We start from the raw sequence: 17840 nt of genomic DNA on the forward strand, positions 1-17840 counted from the left end.
CAGCAGGGGGCAGTGACACCTCCACTTCAGCAGCGGGTATTGGCACCTCCACTCCAGCAGGGGGCAGTGACCTCCACTCCAGCAGGGGGCAGTGACACCTCCACTTCAGCAGTGGGTATTGACACCTCCACTCCAGCAGGGGGCAGTGACACCTCCACTTCAGCAGTGGGTATTGACACCTCCACTCCAGCAGGGGGCAGTGACACCTCCACTTCAGCAGCGGGTATTGGCACCTCCACTCCAGCAGGGGGCAGTGACCTCCACTCCAGCAGCGGGTATTGGCACCTCCACTCCAACAGGGGGCAGTGACACCTCCACTCCAGCAGGGGGTAGTGACATCTCCCCTCCAGCAGGGGGCAGTGACACCTCCCCTCCAGCAGGGGGCAGTGACACCTCCACTTCAGCAGTGGGTATTGACACCTCCACTCCAGCAGGGGGCAGTGACACCTCCACTTCAGCAGTGGGTATTGACACCTCCACTCCAGCAGGGGGCAGTGACACCTCCACTTCAGCAGTGGGTATTGACACCTCCACTCCAGCAGGGGGCAGTGACACCTCCACTTCAGCAGCGGGTATTGGCACCTCCACTCCAGCAGGGGGCAGTGACACCTCCACTTCAGCAGCGGGTATTGGCACCTCCACTCCAGCAGGGGGCAGTGACACCTCCACTCCAGCAATGGGTATTGACACCTCCACTCCAGCAGGGGGCAGTGACACCTCCATTCCAGCAGTGGGTATTGACACCTCCACTCCAGCAGGGGGCAGTGACACCTCCACTCCAGCAGGGGGTAGTGACATCTCCCCTCCAGCAGGGGGCAGTGACACCTCCCCTCCAGCAGGGGGCAGTGACACCTCCACTTCAGCAGTGGGTATTGACACCTCCACTCCAGCAGGGGGCAGTGACACCTCCACTTCAGCAGCGGGTATTGGCACCTCCACTCCAGCAGGGGGCAGTGACCTCCACTCCAGCAATGGGTATTGGCACCTCCACTCCAGCAGGGGGGCAGTGACACCTCCACTCCAGCAGGGGGCAGTGACCTCCACTCCAGCAGGGGGTATTGGCACCTCCACTCCAGCAGGGGGCAGTGACACCTCCACTCCAGCAGGGGGCAGTGACCTCCACTCCAGCAGGGGGGCAGTGACACCTCCACTCCAGCAGGGGGGCAGTGACACCTCCCCTCAAGCAGGGGGAAGCAGGAATCCACCCTCCTTATCCCGCCCCTCCTTCCCGATTGGTCCTCTGTCCTGTCACTCTGCGCCGTGCTGCACTCCAATTGGTGAATCCCGCGGTCAATCAGAGGGCGGTGACACCTGACCTTGGACAGCTCGCTTCCCCGCCTCCCGCCTCCCGAATGTGCCCCCTCCGCTGTGACTTCCCACTGTCCTGCCCTCTGACTGGGGGCTGTTCCCCCATCTGATCGGTACCCCGTCCGCTCCTTAATGATTGGCCATCCCTACTGTCAGTCATGAATCCCGCCGTCCCGCAGGGGGCGGTGACCCTTTTCCCTCGCCGCTCAATTCGTTTCTCCGCCACCTGCCTCCGGATTGGCCGTCTCAAAGTTCCGCCCTGCTACCTGAACTCTAATTGGCGAGATGCGCTGTCAATCAGTGGCCACGAACCCGCTCCTCTCTCTCGGACAGTCATCCCGCCGCCTCCTTGTTGATTGGTTGGGTGCCCTGTCACTCCGCGGAATCCTGTACTGTGATTGGTTGGCTGCCCTGTCACTCCGCGGAATCCTGTACTGTGATTGGTTGGCTGCCCTGTCACTCCGCGGAATCCTGTACTGTGAGTGGTTGGCTGCCCTGTCACTCCGCGGAACCCTGTACTGTGATTGGTTGGCTGCCCTGTCACTCCGCGGAACCCTGTACTGTGACTGGTGGGCTGCGTTGTCAATCAAGGCCAGACGTCCTTCAAACTTGGCTCCACCGCCCATGCGCCCTGCTGATTGGTCCGCTCCACCGTCACTCCGGTGTAGTCCCGCGCTCCGATTGGTGAAAGCTGCAGAGGCCCAAGGGGCGGGTCCAGACAGCTGTTTCCGGTTCCGCTCGGGTCCAGTCGGTGTCGGGGATGCGGCGGGTTACGTTGTTCGTGAACGGGAGTCACCGGGACGGGAAGGTGAGGGGAAGGACTGAACCTGAGGGTCAAGGCTGAGGGTCAAGGGGTAAAGGACTGAGCCTGAGGGTCAGGGGGTAAAGGACTGAGCCTGAGGGTCAAGGGGTAAAGGACTGAGCCTGAGGGTCAAGGGGTAAAGGACTGAGCCTGAGGGTCAAGGGGTAAAGGACTGAGCCTGAGGGTCAGGGGGTAAAGGACTGAGCCTGAGGGTCAAGGGGTAAAGGACTGAGCCTGAGGGTCAGGGGGTAAAGGACTGAGCCTGAGGGTCAGGGGGTAAAGGACTGAGCCTGAGGGTCAGGGGGTAAAGGACTGAGCCTGAGGGTCAAGGGGTAAAGGACTGAGCCTGAGGGTCAGGGGGTAAAGGACTGAGCCTGAGGGTCAAGGGGTAAAGGACTGAGCCTGAGGGTCAAGGGGTAAAGGACTGAGCCTGAGGGTCAGGGGGTAAAGGACTGAGCCTGAGGGTCAGGGGGTAAAGGACTGAGCCTGAGGGTCAGGGGGTAAAGGACTGAGCCTGAGGGTCAGGGGGTAAAGGACTGAGCCTGAGGGTCAGGGGGTAAAGGACTGAGCCTGAGGGTCAGGGGGTAAAGGACTGAGCCTGAGGGTCAGGGGGTAAAGGACTGAGCCTGAGGGTCAGGGGGTAAAGAACTGAGCCTGAGGGTCAAGGGGTAAAGGACTGAGCCTGAGGGTCAAGGGGTAAAGGACTGAGCCTGAGGGTCAGGGGGTAAAGGACTAAGCCGGAGGATCGGGAGGGTAAAGGACTGACTCTTAGGGTCAGGGGGTAAAGGGTAACTGACTGACCCTGAGGGTCAGGGGGCAAAGGTCAACCAACTGAGCTTTGGGCCAGAGGGTAAAGGACTGAGTCTGAAGGGCAGGGGTTAAAGGACTGAGTGTGAGGGTCAGAGGGTAAAGGATAGTCTGAAGGTCATGGGGTAAATGACTGAGCCTTAAGGTCAGGGGGTAAAGAGTAAAGGACTGAGCCTGAGGGTCAGGGGGTAAAGGACTAAGCCGGAGGATCGGGAGGGTAAAGGACTGACTCTTAGGGTCAGGGGGTAAAGGGTAACTGACTGACCCTGAGGGTCAGGGGGCAAAGGTCAACCAACTGAGCTTTGGGCCAGAGGGTAAAGGACTGAGTCTGAAGGGCAGGGGTTAAAGGACTGAGTGTGAGGGTCAGAGGGTAAAGGATAGTCTGAAGGTCATGGGGTAAATGACTGAGCCTTAAGGTCAGGGGGTAAAGAGTAAAGGACTGAGCCTGAGGGTCAGGGGATAAAGGACTAAGCCGGAGGATCGGGAGGGTAAAGGACTGACTCTTAGGGTCAGGGGGTAAAGGGTAACTGACTGACCCTGAGGGTCAGGGGGCAAAGGTCAACCAACTGAGCTTTGGGCCAGAGGGTAAAGGACTGAGTCTGAAGGGCAGGGGTTAAAGGACTGAGTGTGAGGGTCAGAGGGTAAAGGATAGTCTGAAGGTCATGGGGTAAATGACTGAGCCTTAAGGTCAGGGGGTAAAGAGTAAAGGGCTGAGCCTGAGGGTCAGCGGGGTAAAGGACTGTGCCCGCAGGTCATGGGGTAAAGTACTGATTCGGAAGGTCAGGGGAAAAGGGCAAAAGACTGAGCTTGAGGATCAGGGGTTAAAGGACTGAGGATCTGGGCCTCAGAATCAGAGGTTAAAGGACTGAGCCTTACGGTCAGGGAGTAAAGGGTAAAGGACTGAACCTGAATGTCAGGGGGTAAAAGGTAAAGGACTGAGCCTGAGGGTCAGGGGTTAATGGACTGAGCTTGAGGGTCAGGGGTTAACGGACTGAGCTTGAGGGTCAGGGGTTAACGGACTGAGCTTGAGGGTCAGGGGTTAACGGACTGAGCCTGAGGGTCAGGGGTTAACGGACTGAGCCTGAGGGTCAGGGGTTAACGGACTGAGCCTGAGGGTCAGGGGTTAACGGACTGAGCCTGAGGGTCAGGGGTTAACGGACTGAGCCTGAGGGTCAGGGGGTAAAGGTCTGATTCTGAAGGCCGGGGGATGGTAAAGCACTGTGCCTGAGGGTCAGGGGCTAAAGGACTGAGCCTGAGGGTCAGAGGTGAGGGTAAAGGCCTGAGCCTGAGGGTCAGAGGTGAAGGGTAAAGTACTGACCCTTCATGTTGGCAAGGAGCAAAGGTCTACTTTTGCATGATTATGTTAGTTTGGGTGAAGCATTTTATCCTTTTGCAGTTTGAAAGGCGATTCTGTTTTTTTTTTGTAGGAGGGTGATGCAATGGAAGGGGAAAGTGCTCCAAATGTTGCCTGAGTCCATGTTCTGGTTTGAGGGAGACTGCGGGAGCTGATCCCTCCTCTGATCCTGTTTTCCTCAATTCCCGATTTCAGCTATTCCCTGGGGCTGGCCAGTCCACGTTTAGCCTCGATCCAGTTTTACGTGGAAGCTGTAGTTTTTCCACTCGGCCAAAACTCAGGTCGTTTATATATAAAAAAAAACTTCGATCCAAATCTGTAAGCCGTGGCGGCTTTGTGTCCCACTGCGGAGGCCTGAGGACAGAAATCCAGGTCGACACTCCCCAGTGCAGCACTGCAGCCTCTCTGCGCTGCTGTCTTTCAGATGAGATGTTATACCAAGGGCCCTGGATGCAAAAGATCACGTTTTCACCCTAAAACTGAAGACCTGGCCATTTATCACCTTGGGATCTTGCTGTGCACAATTTGGTTGCCGCCCTCACAGCAGTGACTCCAGTGTTTGATTTAGCTGTAAGGTGTGTTTTTTTTTTTAATGCCTGAGAGAGACACCATAGGATTCCTCGAACTTGGAGAGCTGGCTGTGCCTCTGCGGCATCAGGAACACGCTTCCTTGCCCGCCTTTCAGGTGTCTGCTTGCTGCGCTCCCCGCTGACCTGCCTGTTCTCACTCCGTTTTCCCCCGGGCAGGTGGTCGCTGTGTATGGAACTCTGCCGGACCTGCTGTCAGTCGCCAGCAATAAGCTGAGTATCAAGGCCGTTCACCTCTACAATGGGAAGGGTGGTCTCATTGATGATATCGCACTCATTCGGTGAGTCTGTTATTAATTGGCAAATTCTCTTCCGAAGGCTACTTATCCCCCCCCCCGCCCCCCCGTCCATCCGCTGCTGGCTCTCAGACCTTCAAGTGTGAGGCCAAACACGATGCCAGAGGGCTGATCGAACACAGCCTCCAAAACCTTTACTCCCGCTTGAAGCCGGTTGTCTCACTCGGCAAACTGCTTGGAGAACAAAGCTGGAGCTGTCGGTGTAGCATGCACCGGATAAATCATCTCCCCACAGGTCATGCTCAGTTGATACTAGCATTAATAAATGTAATCGGGATGTTTTTTGACCCCCGAGGAAATGTGGAGCTCTCCACGCCAGGAGGTATTTGAGGCAATTTCCCCGATGCTGTTGAAAGAAGGTAGATGAGTACGTGAGAGAGGAGGGTATAGAAACATGTGCGGAAGTGAGTTGGATAGCTTAAAGGAGACTGGGGTGGAGTGTACCACCAGCAGCCTCGTTGGGCTGAACGGCCTCTTCCTTTTGTCGTTCTTGGGGTGTGAGCAAGACCAGCATTTGTTGCCCATCCATAACTGCCCTTGAGAAAGTGCCCCCCCCACCTCCCCCGTGCTGTGTATTTGACATAATTATTGAACTCATTGCTATAATGGAGCCTTGGTGTGCTTGACTTTGAAGCAGCAGACTCCTCTTTCTCCTGAGGAAGTGAAAGGGGCTGTCTAAGTGAAACTCTTTGTTCGCAAGCAGGAGACTTCCGACCCCTCATCCCTGACCGAGCTTTGATGCCTTGGTCTCGGAGGTGGAAGTTCAGGTGTCATTTTTGTTTGCCTATAATTTTATACCATGTTGGACCACTTAAAGGCTTCAAAGATGCTAAATGTTGTGTTGATAATTTACTCTTGTTTTTCTGAGCAGGGATGATGACGTATTATATGTGTCTGAAGGTGAGCCGTTTATAGGTGGGTGCCTGTGAACTGGAATATTCAACCTTGCAATGTTTGTACCTCTTTGCAAAATTGCTTCGCGGGAAATGTTCAGCCAAATAACTTGTGAAGCCATTAAACCCACGGGCGCTCATTTCATTGGTTTTCTATGTTCTGGGGACATGTGCTAACGGTATGTTAATTATGTTGTTAAGATAACACAGGTGAAGGGCATTGTTTAGTTAAGTACCTAGAGCATTTATAAAGAGATTCTGCTGCCCCTTTCAGGGCTGTCAGTTTGTTTAATTGGTTATTTTAGCGACATAATCAAAAGAGCATACAATGCTGCAACATGTGGGTAGTAGGTATAGCAGGCATACGTAATGCTGCATTCTGTAATTAAACCCATTATCAGGAAAGGTATCGATCGGAATAACAACCTACGTACACTTATCTTGGTGCTGGGAGGAGGGTCAGTTCAAACTTACGATCCCTGCACAAACATTGGCTTGGGAGATCGGTTCCAAATGTCTTTATTTTCCCTGCTGGCAGACCCTGAGGCTCACAGGAAGGACATGGATGCCAAATTAGAGATGTGCACTGACTGGATAACACTAAACGTTGGGGGACAATATTTCACCACTACACGGTAAGGCAGTTAGCAGCATGCTGGTTGTAATTGTTCATAGGGAAGTGATGCCTACTGTGCTCCTGCATTTACTTCCCGAGCTTTAGCCCATTTCTGAGTGTGTTGGGTTCGACACCGAGCTGAAGGCTACTTAATGCTTGTTAAAATGAAGATTAATCAAATGATCTCCCTTCTGGTCATTGAGATGCAAAAATGTCTCACTATCATTTTAAATGGTTTCTTTTTTTTCAGACAGGCTTTTTTTTTAAGCTTTCCCACTGTATGTGGACCTTCAATCCAAAACTGACCTTGGGTCAGCATTAGCCCCTGGACAAAGGTGTGGAAAATTTTTGAAAAAGGAAAAATCACACTTGTGCAGCAGGCCATTTTCAGATTAGGGATAAGTTGGTTGGGACAGTGTAGAGGGAGCTTTACTCTGTATCTAACCCCGTGCTGTACCTGTCCTGGGAGTGTTTGATGGGGACAGTGTAGAGGGAGCTTTACTCTGTATCTAACCCCGTGCTGTACCTGTCCTGGGAGTGTTTGATGGTGACAGTGTAGAGGGAGCTTTACTCTGTATCTAACCCCGTGCTGTACCTGCCCTGGGAGTGTTTGATGGGGACGGTGTAGAGGGGGCTTCACTCTGTATCTAACCCCGTGCTGTACCTGTCCTGGGAGTGTTTGATGGGGACAGTGTAGAGGGGGCTTTACTCTGTATCTAACCCTGTGCTGTACCTGTCCTGGGAGTGTTTGATGGGGACAATGTAGAGGGAGCTTTACTCTGTATCTAACCCCGTGCTGTACCTGTCCTGGGAGTGTTTGATGGGGACAGTGTAGAGGGAGCTTTACTCTGTATCTAACCCCGTGCTATACCTGTCCTGGGAGTGTTTGATGGGGACAGTGTAGAGGGAGCTTTACTCTGTATCTAACCCCATGCTGTACCTGTCCTGGGAGTGTTTGATGGGGACTGTGTAGAGGGAAATTTACTCTGTATCTAACCCCGTGTCCTGGGAGTGTTTGATGGGGACAGTGTAGAGGGAGCTTTACTCTGTATCTAACCCCATGCTGCACCTGCCCTGGGAGTGTTTTTGATGGGGACAATGTAGAGGGAGATTTACTCTGTATCTAACCCCGTGCTGTACCTGTCCTGGGAGTGTTTGATGGGGACAGTGTAGTGGGAGCTTTACTCTGTATCTAACCCCGTGCTGTACCTGTCCTGGGAGTGTTTGATGGGGACAGTGTAGTGGGAGCTTTACTCTGTATCTAACCCCGTGCTGTACCTGTCCTGGGAGTGTTTGATGGAGACAGTGTAGAGGGAGATTTACTCTGTATCTAACCCCGTGCTGTACCTGTCCTGGGAGTGTTTGATGGGGACAGTGTAGAGGGAGATTTACTCTGTATCTAACCCCGTGCTGTACCTGCCCTGGGAGTGTTTGATGGGGACAGTGTAGAGGGAGATTTACTCTGTATCTAACCCCGTGCTGTACCTGTCCTGGGAGTGTTTGATGGGGACAGTGTAGAGGGAGATTTACTCTGTATCTAACCCCGTGCTGTACCTGTCCTGGGAGTGTTTGATGGGGACAGTGTAGAGGGAGATTTACTCTGTATCTAACCCCGTGCTGTACCTGTCCTGGGAGTGTTTGACAGGGACAGTGTAGAGGGAGCTTTACTCTGTATCTGACCCCGTGCTGTACCTGTCCTGGGAGTGTTTGATGGGGACGGTGTAGAGGAAGCTTTACTCTGTATCTAACCCCGTGTTGTACCTGTCCTGGGAGTGTTTGATGGGGACGGTGTAGAGGGAGTTTTACTCTGTATCTAACCCCATGTTGTACCTGTCCTGGGAGTGTTTGATGGGGACAATGTAGAGGGAGCTTTACTCTGTATCTAACCCCGTGCTGTACCTGTCCTGGGAGTGTTTGATGGGGACAATGTAGAGGGAGCTTTACTCTGTATCTAACCCCGTGCTGTACCTGTCCTGGGAGTGTTTGATGGAGACAGTGTAGAGGGAGCTTTACTCTGTATCTAACCCCGTGCTGTACCTGTCCTGGGAGTGTTTGATGGGGACGGTGTAGAGGGAGCTTTACTCTGTATCTAACCCCATGCTGTACCTGTCCTGGGAGTGTTTGATGGGGACAGTGTAGAGGGAGCTTTACTCTGTATCTAACCCCATGCTGTACCTGTCCTGGGAGTGTTTGATGGGGACTGTGTAGAGGGAAATTTACTCTGTATCTAACCCCGTGTCCTGGGAGTGTTTGATGGGGACAGTGTAGAGGGAGCTTTACTCTGTATCTAACCCCATGCTGCACCTGCCCTGGGAGTGTTTTTGATGGGGACAATGTAGAGGGAGATTTACTCTGTATCTAACCCCGTGCTGTACCTGTCCTGGGAGTGTTTGATGGGGACAGTGTAGTGGGAGCTTTACTCTGTATCTAACCCCGTGCTGTACCTGTCCTGGGAGTGTTTGATGGAGACAGTGTAGAGGGAGATTTACTCTGTATCTAACCCCGTGCTGTACCTGTCCTGGGAGTGTTTGATGGGGACAGTGTAGAGGGAGATTTACTCTGTATCTCACCCCGTGCTGTACCTGTCCTGGGAGTGTTTGATGGGGACAGTGTAGAGGGAGCTTTACTCTGTATCTAACCCCGTGCTGTACCTGTCCTGGGAGTGTTTGATGGGGACAGTGTAGAGGGAGATTTACTCTGTATCTAACCCCGTGCTGTACCTGCCCTGGGAGTGTTTGATGGGGACAGTGTAGAGGGAGATTTACTCTGTATCTAACCCCGTGCTGTACCTGTCCTGGGAGTGTTTGATGGGGACAGTGTAGAGGGAGATTTACTCTGTATCTAACCCCGTGCTGTACCTGTCCTGGGAGTGTTTGATGGGGACAGTGTAGAGGGAGATTTACTCTGTATCTAACCCCGTGCTGTACCTGTCCTGGGAGTGTTTGACAGGGACAGTGTAGAGGGAGCTTTACTCTGTATCTGACCCCGTGCTGTACCTGTCCTGGGAGTGTTTGATGGGGACGGTGTAGAGGAAGCTTTACTCTGTATCTAACCCCGTGTTGTACCTGTCCTGGGAGTGTTTGATGGGGACGGTGTAGAGGGAGTTTTACTCTGTATCTAACCCCATGTTGTACCTGTCCTGGGAGTGTTTGATGGGGACAATGTAGAGGGAGCTTTACTCTGTATCTAACCCCGTGCTGTACCTGTCCTGGGAGTGTTTGATGGGGACAATGTAGAGGGAGCTTTACTCTGTATCTAACCCCGTGCTGTACCTGTCCTGGGAGTGTTTGATGGAGACAGTGTAGAGGGAGCTTTACTCTGTATCTAACCCCGTGCTGTACCTGTCCTGGGAGTGTTTGATGGGGACGGTGTAGAGGGAGCTTTACTCTGTATCTAACCCCGTGCTGTACCTGTCCTGGGAGTGTTTGATGGGGACAGTGTAGAGGGAGCTTTACTCTGTATCTAACCCCGTGCTGTACCTGTCCTGGGAGTGTTTGATGGGGACAGTGTAGAGGGAGATTTACTCTGTATCTAAACCCGTGCTGTACCTGTCCTGGGAGTGTTTGATGGGGACAGTGTAGAGGGGGCATTACTCTGTATCTAACCCCGTGCTGTACCTGTCCTGGGAGTGTTTGATGAGGACAGTATAGAGGGAGCTTTACTCTGTATCTAACACCGTGCTGTACCTGTCCTGGGAGTGTTTGATGAGGACAGTGTAGAGGGAGCTCTGCACTGCATTGCTCTTCTTGTGTCCCTATAGTGCTGGTGTGCTCTGTTAAATGGATTTTCTCTTCCAAAGACTGGAACAGACCTTTGCCCATTCCACAACTAACAATTCCTTTCCTGTCATCCCCAGGAGCACTTTAGTGAATAAGGAACCGGAGAGCATGCTTGCTCACATGTTTCGGGATAAAGGTTGGTATTGCTGTACCTGCTGAGTCGCAGTGCACAAGCAGGTGACGTAGATGAAATGCTTTGCTGACTATTTTAAGTGAGCAGTGCTGGCACCTCCTGCTATCTAACTGTGTGATTTAATGCCAGTGTGTTCATTGGCAATGTGATACCTCAGCTGAGTCTTGTAGCTCCCAGCAAAACAGCCGGGGATACTTTTGTTAAATTTATTCTTTCATGGGATGTCCCGTTTGTTGAACTGAGCAGTTGCCCGGACATTTCAGGGGGCAGTTAAGACTCAACCACGTTGCTGTGGGTCTGGAGTCACATGTAGGAGGGCATAGAGGCATATGGACCGGGTAAGGATGGCAGATTTATTTCCCCTACAGGACATTAGTGAACTAGTTGGGTTATAGTTAATCAGTTATAGCTTGATGGTCACCATTACTCAGATGAAATTTATATTCCAGATTTATTAATTGAACTTAAATTCCACCAGCTGCTGTGGTAGGATTTGAATTTGGAATCCATTTGAATGGATTACAGGTTGTCAATAGAAATACCATCATCAGCAATATGTGAAGCTGTTGGTGGCATTCTTCCCAAGTGTACTAGGCAGTCAGTTTTTGTTTGCAAAGAGCAAAATGTAATAGGTTTTGAGCAGGTGAATGGGGAAAGGGTGGGAAGAAGCTGATAAGTGAAGTTCTGTGATAGGGTAGATGGCAGAGAGCTTAAAGGACAGAATGATTAATGGTGCAAAGCCAAAGGGAGTGGTAATGGGACAGGTAAAGAAGCAAAAGATGGTCAGCCAGTCTGCGTTTGGTCTCCGCAGCGTAGAGGAGAGCGCATTGGAAACAGCCAATACTGGATAGTAAATTGAAAGAAGTGCAAATAAGTTGCTGTTTGTCCCGGAAGGAGCGTTTGGAGTCTTGGGGCGGTGAGGAGCGAGGGGGTAAAAAGGGCTGGCGTTCCACCACCTGGGCTTGCGTGGGAAGGTGTTGTGCGAAGGGGACAGAGTGTTGGTCGGTGGGTAGCAGTGAGTGAGGAGTGGACTGGGGTGTTGTGGAAAGGGAGGGTCACTTTGGAATGCTGAAAGTGGAGGGGAGAATGAGACAAAATGGAAGGAGGCCGTTTGGCCCATTGCTCCCTAACTGTACACGTTGTTACATTGCTGCTTCGTTGATTCCTTTCCCCTCCCCTCTTTTACCTTTTGTTTGCTCCTCTGCCGTGTGGCCTGCTCTGGAACAAGACGCCTGGGGCAATAAGAGGGACCATCAGGGAGGCTTCCTAATCGACCGGAGCCCAGAGTACTTCATTCCCATCCTGAACTACCTGCGACATGGGCAACTCATCGTGAACAAAGGCCTCAACTTACTGGGTAAGGCCCACACAACGTTACCATGGAAACGGGTAGGTGCAAGAGCAAACGTGCAGTGCCTGTGAAAAGCCTTTATTGAAAGGCCAAGAACTCTTTGAGGTCTGGACGGGGGACATGCTGAGAGGCTGTATCCCCCCCCCCCCCCCCACACTCCCACCGCGGCTCGAAATAGGAGGCGCAGCCTCGCAACGCGGTGAGGCCCTGCGTGTGGCACTGGCTCCTGAGGCCCTGCGTGTGGCTCTGGCTCCTGAGGCCCTGCGTGTGGCTCTGGCTCCTGAGGCCCTGCGTGTGGCTCTGGCTCCTGAGGCCCTGCGTGTGGCTCTGGCTCCTGAGGCCCTGCGTGTGGCTCTGGCTCCTGAGGCCCTGCGTGTGGCTCTGGCTCCTGAGGCCCTGCGTGTGGCACTGGCTCCTGAGGCCCTGCGTGTGGCTCTGGCTCCTGAGGCCCTGCGTGTGGCTCTGGCTCCTGAGGCCCTGCGTGTGGCTCTGGCTCCTGAGGCCCTGCGTGTGGCTCTGGCTCCTGAGGCCCTGCGTGTGGCTCTGGCTCCTGAGGCCCTGCGTGTGGCTCTGGCTCCTGAGGCCCTGCGTGTGGCTCTGGCTCCTGAGGCCCTGCGTGTGGCTCTGGCTCCTGAGGCCCTGCGTGTGGCTCTGGCTCCTGAGGCCCTGCGTGTGGCTCTGGCTCCTGAGGCCCTGCGTGTGGCTCTGGCTCCTGAGGCCCTGCGTGTGGCTCTGGCTCCTGAGGCCCTGCGTGTGGCTCTGGCTCCTGAGGCCCTGCGTGTGGCTCTGGCTCCTGAGGCCCTGCGTGTGGCTCTGGCTCCTGAGGCCCTGCGTGTGGCTCTGGCTCCTGAGGCCCTGCGTGTGGCTCTGGCTCCTGAGGCCCTGCGTGTGGCTCTGGCTCCTGAGGCCCTGCGTGTGGCTCTGGCTCCTGAGGCCCTGCGTGTGGCTCTGGCTCCTGAGGCCCTGCGTGTGGCTCTGGCTCCTGAGGCCCTGCGTGTGGCTCTGGCTCCTGAGGCCCTGCGTGTGGCTCTGGCTCCTGAGGCCCTGCGTGTGGCTCTGGCTCCTGAGGCCCTGCGTGTGGCTCTGGCTCCTGAGGCCCTGCGTGTGGCTCTGGCTCCTGAGGCCCTGCGTGTGGCTCTGGCTCCTGAGGCCCTGCGTGTGGCTCTGGCCCCTGAGGCCCTGCGTGTGGCTCTGGCCCCTGAGGCCCTGCGTGTGGCTCTGGCCCCTGAGGCCCTGCGTGTGGCTCTGGCCCCTGAGGCCCTGCGTGTGGCACTGGCCCCTGAGGCCCTGCGTGTGGCTCTGGCCCCTGAGGCCCTGCGTGTGGCTCTGGCTCCTGAGGCCCTGCGTGTGGCTCTGGCTCCTGAGGCCCTGCGTGTGGCTCTTCCCATTCCCTTTAGGGATCATGGATAGTTTTTGTGCAACCTCTGTTCATCTCCTGCAGGTGTCCTCGAGGAGGCTAAGTTCTTCGGCATTGACTCGCTAATTGAACAGTTGGAATTACTCATTAAGGTAAAAGATTTGGCTGTTGTGTTTTTGCTCCTTTGTGTCTGTGCTTGTGTGTGTGTGTGCGTGTCTGTGTGTGTGTGTGCGTGTCTGTGTGTGTGTGTGCGTGTCTGTGTGTGTGTGTGCGTGTCTGTGTGTGTGTGTGCGTGTCTGTGTGTGTGTGTGCGTGTCTGTGTGTGTGTGCGTGTCTGTGTGTGTGTGCGTGTCTGTGTGTGTGTGTGCGTGTCTGTGTGTGTGTGTGCGTGTCTGTGTGTGTGTGTGCGTGTCTGTGTGTGTGTGTGCGTGTCTGTGTGTGTGTGTGCGTGTCTGTGTGTGTGTGCGTGTCTGTGTGTGTGTGTGCGTGTCTGTGTGTGTGTGTGCGTGTCTGTGTGTGTGTGTGCGTGTCTGTGTGTGTGTGTGCGTGTCTGTGTGTGTGTGTGCGTGTCTGTGTGTGTGTGTGCGTGTCTGTGTGTGTGTGTGCGTGTCTGTGTGTGTGTGTGCGTGTCTGTGTGTGTGTGTGCGTGTCTGTGTGTGTGTGCGTGTCTGTGTGTGTGTGTGCGTGTCTGTGTGTGTGTGTGCGTGTCTGTGTGTGTGTGTGCGTGTCTGTGTGTGTGTGTGCGTGTCTGTGTGTGTGTGTGCGTGTCTGTGTGTGTGTGTGCGTGTCTGTGTGTGTGTGTGCGTGTCTGTGTGTGTGTGTGCGTGTCTGTGTGTGTGTGTGCGTGTCTGTGTGTGTGTGTGCGTGTCTGTGTGTGTGTGTGCGTGTCTGTGTGTGTGTGTGCGTGTCTGTGTGTGTGCGCGTGTCTGTCTGTGTGTGCGCGTGTCTGTCTGTGTGTGCGCGTGTCTGTGTGTGCGCGTGTCTGTCTGTGTGTGCGCGTGTCTGTCTGTGTGTGCGCGTGTCTGTCTGTGTGTGCGCGTGTCTGTGTGCGCGTGTCTGTGTGCGCGTGCGCGTGTGCGCGTGCGCGTGTGCGCGTGCGCGTGTGCGCGTGCGCGTGTGTGCATGCGCGTGTGTGCGTGCGCGTGTGTGCATGCATGTCTGTGTGTGTGTGCGCGTGTGCGTGTGCATGCCTGTGTGTGTGTGCGTGTGCATGTCTGTGTGTGTGTGTGTGTGTGTGAGTGTGCATGTCTGTGTGTGTGTGTGCATGTCTGTGTGTGTGTGTGTGCGTGTGCATGTCTGTGTGTGTGTGTGTGTGCGTGTGCATGTCTGTGTGTGTGTGTGTGCGTGTGCATGTCTGTGTGTGTGTGCGTGTGCATGTCTGTGTGTGTGTGTGTGTGCGTGTGCATGTCTGTGTGTGTGTGTGTGTGTGTGTGCATGTCTGTGTGTGTGTGTGCGTGTGCATGTCTGTGTGTGTGTGTGTGTGTGTGTGTGCATGTGCATGTCTGTGTGTGTGTGTGTGTGCGTGTGCATGTCTGTGTGTGTGTGCGTGTGCGTGTGCATGTCTGTGTGTGTGTGCGTGTGCGTGTCTGTGTCTGTGTGCATGTCTGTGTGTGTGTGCGTGTGCATGTCTGTGTGTGTGAATGCGTGTGCATGTCTGTGTGTGTGTGCGTGTGCATGTCTGTGTGTGTGTGCGTGTGCATGTCTGTGTGTGTGTGTGCGTGTGCATGTCTGTGTGTGTGTGTGCGTGTGCATGTCTGTGTGTGTGTGTGTGCGTGTGCATGTCTGTGTGTGTGTGCGTGTGCATGTCTGTGTGTGTGTGTGTGCGTGTGCATGTCTGTGTGTGTGTGTGTGCGTGTGCATGTCTGTGTGTGTGTGTGCGTGTGCATGTCTGTGTGTGTGTGTGCGTGTGCATGTCTGTGTCTGTGTGTGTGTGCGTGTGCATGTCTGTGTGTGTGTGTGTGCGTGTGCATGTCTGTGTGTGTGTGTGCGTGTGCATGTCTGTGTGTGTGTGCGTGTGCATGTCTGTGTGTGTGTGCGTGTGCATGTCTGTGTGTGTGTGCGTGTGCATGTCTGTGTGTGTGTGCGTGTGCATGTCTGTGTGTGTGTGTGTGCGTGTGCATGTCTGTGTGTGTGTGCGTGTGCATGTCTGTGTGTGTGTGTGCGTGTGCATGTCTGTGTGTGTGTGTGCGTGTGCATGTCTGTGTGTGTGTGTGTGTGTGTGTGCATGTGTGTGTGTGTGTGCGTGTGCATGTCTGTGTGTGTGTGTGCGTGTGCATGTCTGTGTGTGTGTGTGCGTGTGCATGTCTGTGTGTGTGTGTGCGTGTGCATGTCTGTGTGTGTGTGTGTGCGTGTGCATGTCTGTGTGTGTGTGTGTGCGTGTGCATGTCTGTGTGTGTGTGTGTGCGTGTGCATGTCTGTGTGTGTGTGCGTGTGCATGTCTGTGTGTGTGCGTGTGCATGTCTGTGTGTGTGTGTGTGCGTGTGCATGTCTGTGTGTGTGTGTGCGTGTGCATGTCTGTGTGTGTGTGGGCGTGTGCATGTCTGTGTGTGTGTGGGCGTGTGCATGTCTGTGTGTGTGTGGGCGTGTGCATGTCTGTGTGTGTGTGTGCGTGTGCATGTCTGTGTGTGTGTGTGCGTGTGCATGTCTGTGTGTGTGTGCGTGTGCATGTCTGTGTGTGTGTGCGTGTGCATGTCTGTGTGTGTGTGTGCGTGTGCATGTCTGTGTGTGTGTGTGCGTGTGCATGTCTGTGTGTGTGTGCGTGTGCATGTCTGTGTGTGTGTGTGCGTGTGCATGTCTGTGTGTGTGTGTGCGTGTGCATGTCTGTGTGTGTGTGTGCGTGTGCATGTCTGTGTGTGTGTGTGCGTGTGCATGTCTGTGTGTGTGTGTGCGTGTGCATGTCTGTGTGTGTGTGTGCGTGTGCATGTCTGTGTGTGTGTGTGCGTGTGCATGTCTGTGTGTGTGTGTGCGTGTGCATGTCTGTGTGTGTGTGTGCGTGTGCATGTCTGTGTGTGTGTGTGCGTGTGCATGTCTGTGTGTGTGTGTGCGTGTGCATGTCTGTGTGTGTGTGCGTGTGCATGTCTGTGTGTGTGTGCGTGTGCATGTCTGTGTGTGTGTGCGTGTGCATGTCTGTGTGTGTGTGCGTGTGCATGTCTGTGTGTGTGTGCGTGTGCATGTCTGTGTGTGTGTGTGCGTGTGCATGTCTGTGTGTGTGTGTGCGTGTGCATGTCTGTGTGTGTGTGCGTGTGCATGTCTGTGTGTGTGTGCGTGTGCATGTCTGTGTGTGTGTGTGCGTGTGCATGTCTGTGTGTGTGTGTGCGTGTGCATGTCTGTGTGTGTGTGTGTGCGTGTGCATGTCTGTGAGTCTGTGTGCGTGTGCATGTCTGTGTGTGTGTGTGCGTGTGCATGTCTGTGTGTGTGTGTGCGTGTGCATGTCTGTGTGTGTGTGTGCGTGTGCATGTCTGTGTGTGTGTGTGCGTGTGCATGTCTGTGTGTGTGTGCGTGTGCATGTCTGTGTGTGTGTGCGTGTGCATGTCTGTGTGTGTGTGCGTGTGCATGTCTGTGTGTGTGTGTGCGTGTGCATGTCTGTGTGTGTGTGCGTGTGCATGTCTGTGTGTGTGTGTGCGTGTGCATGTCTGTGTGTGTGTGCGTGTGCATGTCTGTGTGTGTGTGCGTGTGCATGTCTGTGTGTGTGTGTGCGTGTGCATGTCTGTGTGTGTGTGTGCGTGTGCATGTCTGTGTGTGTGTGTGCGTGTGCATGTCTGTGTGTGTGTGTGCGTGTGCATGTCTGTGTGTGTGTGTGCGTGTGCATGTCTGTGTGTGTGTGTGCGTGTGCATGTCTGTGTGTGTGTGTGCGTGTGCATGTCTGTGTGTGTGTGCGTGTGCATGTCTGTGTGTGTGTGTGTGCGTGTGCATGTCTGTGTGTGTGTGTGCGTGTGCATGTCTGTGTGTGTGTGTGCGTGTGCATGTCTGTGTGTGTGTGCGTGTGCATGTCTGTGTGTGTGTGCGCGTGTGCATGTCTGTATGTGTGTGCGCGTGTGCATGTCTGTGTGTGTGTGTGCGTGTGCATGTCTGTGTGTGTGTGCGTGTGCATGTCTGTGTGTGTGTGTGCGTGTGCATGTCTGTGTGTGTGCGTGTGTGCGTGTGCATGTCTGTGTGTGTGCGTGTGTGCGTGTGCATGTCTGTGTGTGTGTGCGTGTGCATGTCTGTGTGTGTGTGTGCGTGTGCATGTCTGTGTGTGTGTGTGCGTGTGCATGTCTGTGTGTGTGTGTGCGTGTGCATGTCTGTGTGTGTGTGTGTGCGTGTGCATGTCTGTGTGTGTGTGTGTGTGCATGTCTGTGTGTGTGTGTGTGTGCGTGTGCATGTCTGTGTGTGTGTGTGTGTGTGCGTGTGCATGTCTGTGTGTGTGTGTGTGCGTGTGCATGTCTGTGTGTGTCTGTGCGTGTGCATGTCTGTGTGTGTGTGCGTGTGCATGTCTGTGTGTGTGTGTGCGTGTGCATGTCTGTGTGTGTGTGCGTGTGTGTGTGCGTGTGCGTGTCTGTGTCTGTGTGTGTGCATGTC

At 54.2% G+C, this 17840-nt stretch overlaps 1 protein-coding gene across 4 annotated transcripts in view; it reads left to right on the plus strand.

The window, feature by feature from the left end:
* Positions 1 to 2043: 2043 nt before the first annotated feature.
* Positions 2044 to 17840, plus strand: part of LOC121289959 (BTB/POZ domain-containing protein KCTD9) — a 53066-nt gene continuing 37269 nt past the window's right edge. For 2 of the 4 annotated variants that reach the window (XM_041209972.1, XM_041209975.1), the window contains exons 1-7: positions 2044 to 2116; positions 5018 to 5139; positions 6026 to 6069; positions 6586 to 6682; positions 10520 to 10578; positions 11768 to 11932; positions 13368 to 13435. In XM_041209972.1, coding sequence (XP_041065906.1) covers positions 2069 to 2116; positions 5018 to 5139; positions 6026 to 6069; positions 6586 to 6682; positions 10520 to 10578; positions 11768 to 11932; positions 13368 to 13435 — 603 coding nt within the window. In that variant the 5' untranslated portion in view covers positions 2044 to 2068. The remainder of the gene's footprint in view (positions 2117 to 5017; positions 5140 to 6025; positions 6070 to 6585; positions 6683 to 10519; positions 10579 to 11767; positions 11933 to 13367; positions 13436 to 17840) is intronic. The other 2 variants (XM_041209974.1, XM_041209973.1) reach the window with 2 other exon arrangements.

This window comes from Carcharodon carcharias, chromosome 17, assembly GCF_017639515.1.
Source record: "Carcharodon carcharias isolate sCarCar2 chromosome 17, sCarCar2.pri, whole genome shotgun sequence".
NCBI classification, from domain to species: Eukaryota; Metazoa; Chordata; class Chondrichthyes; order Lamniformes; family Lamnidae; genus Carcharodon; species Carcharodon carcharias.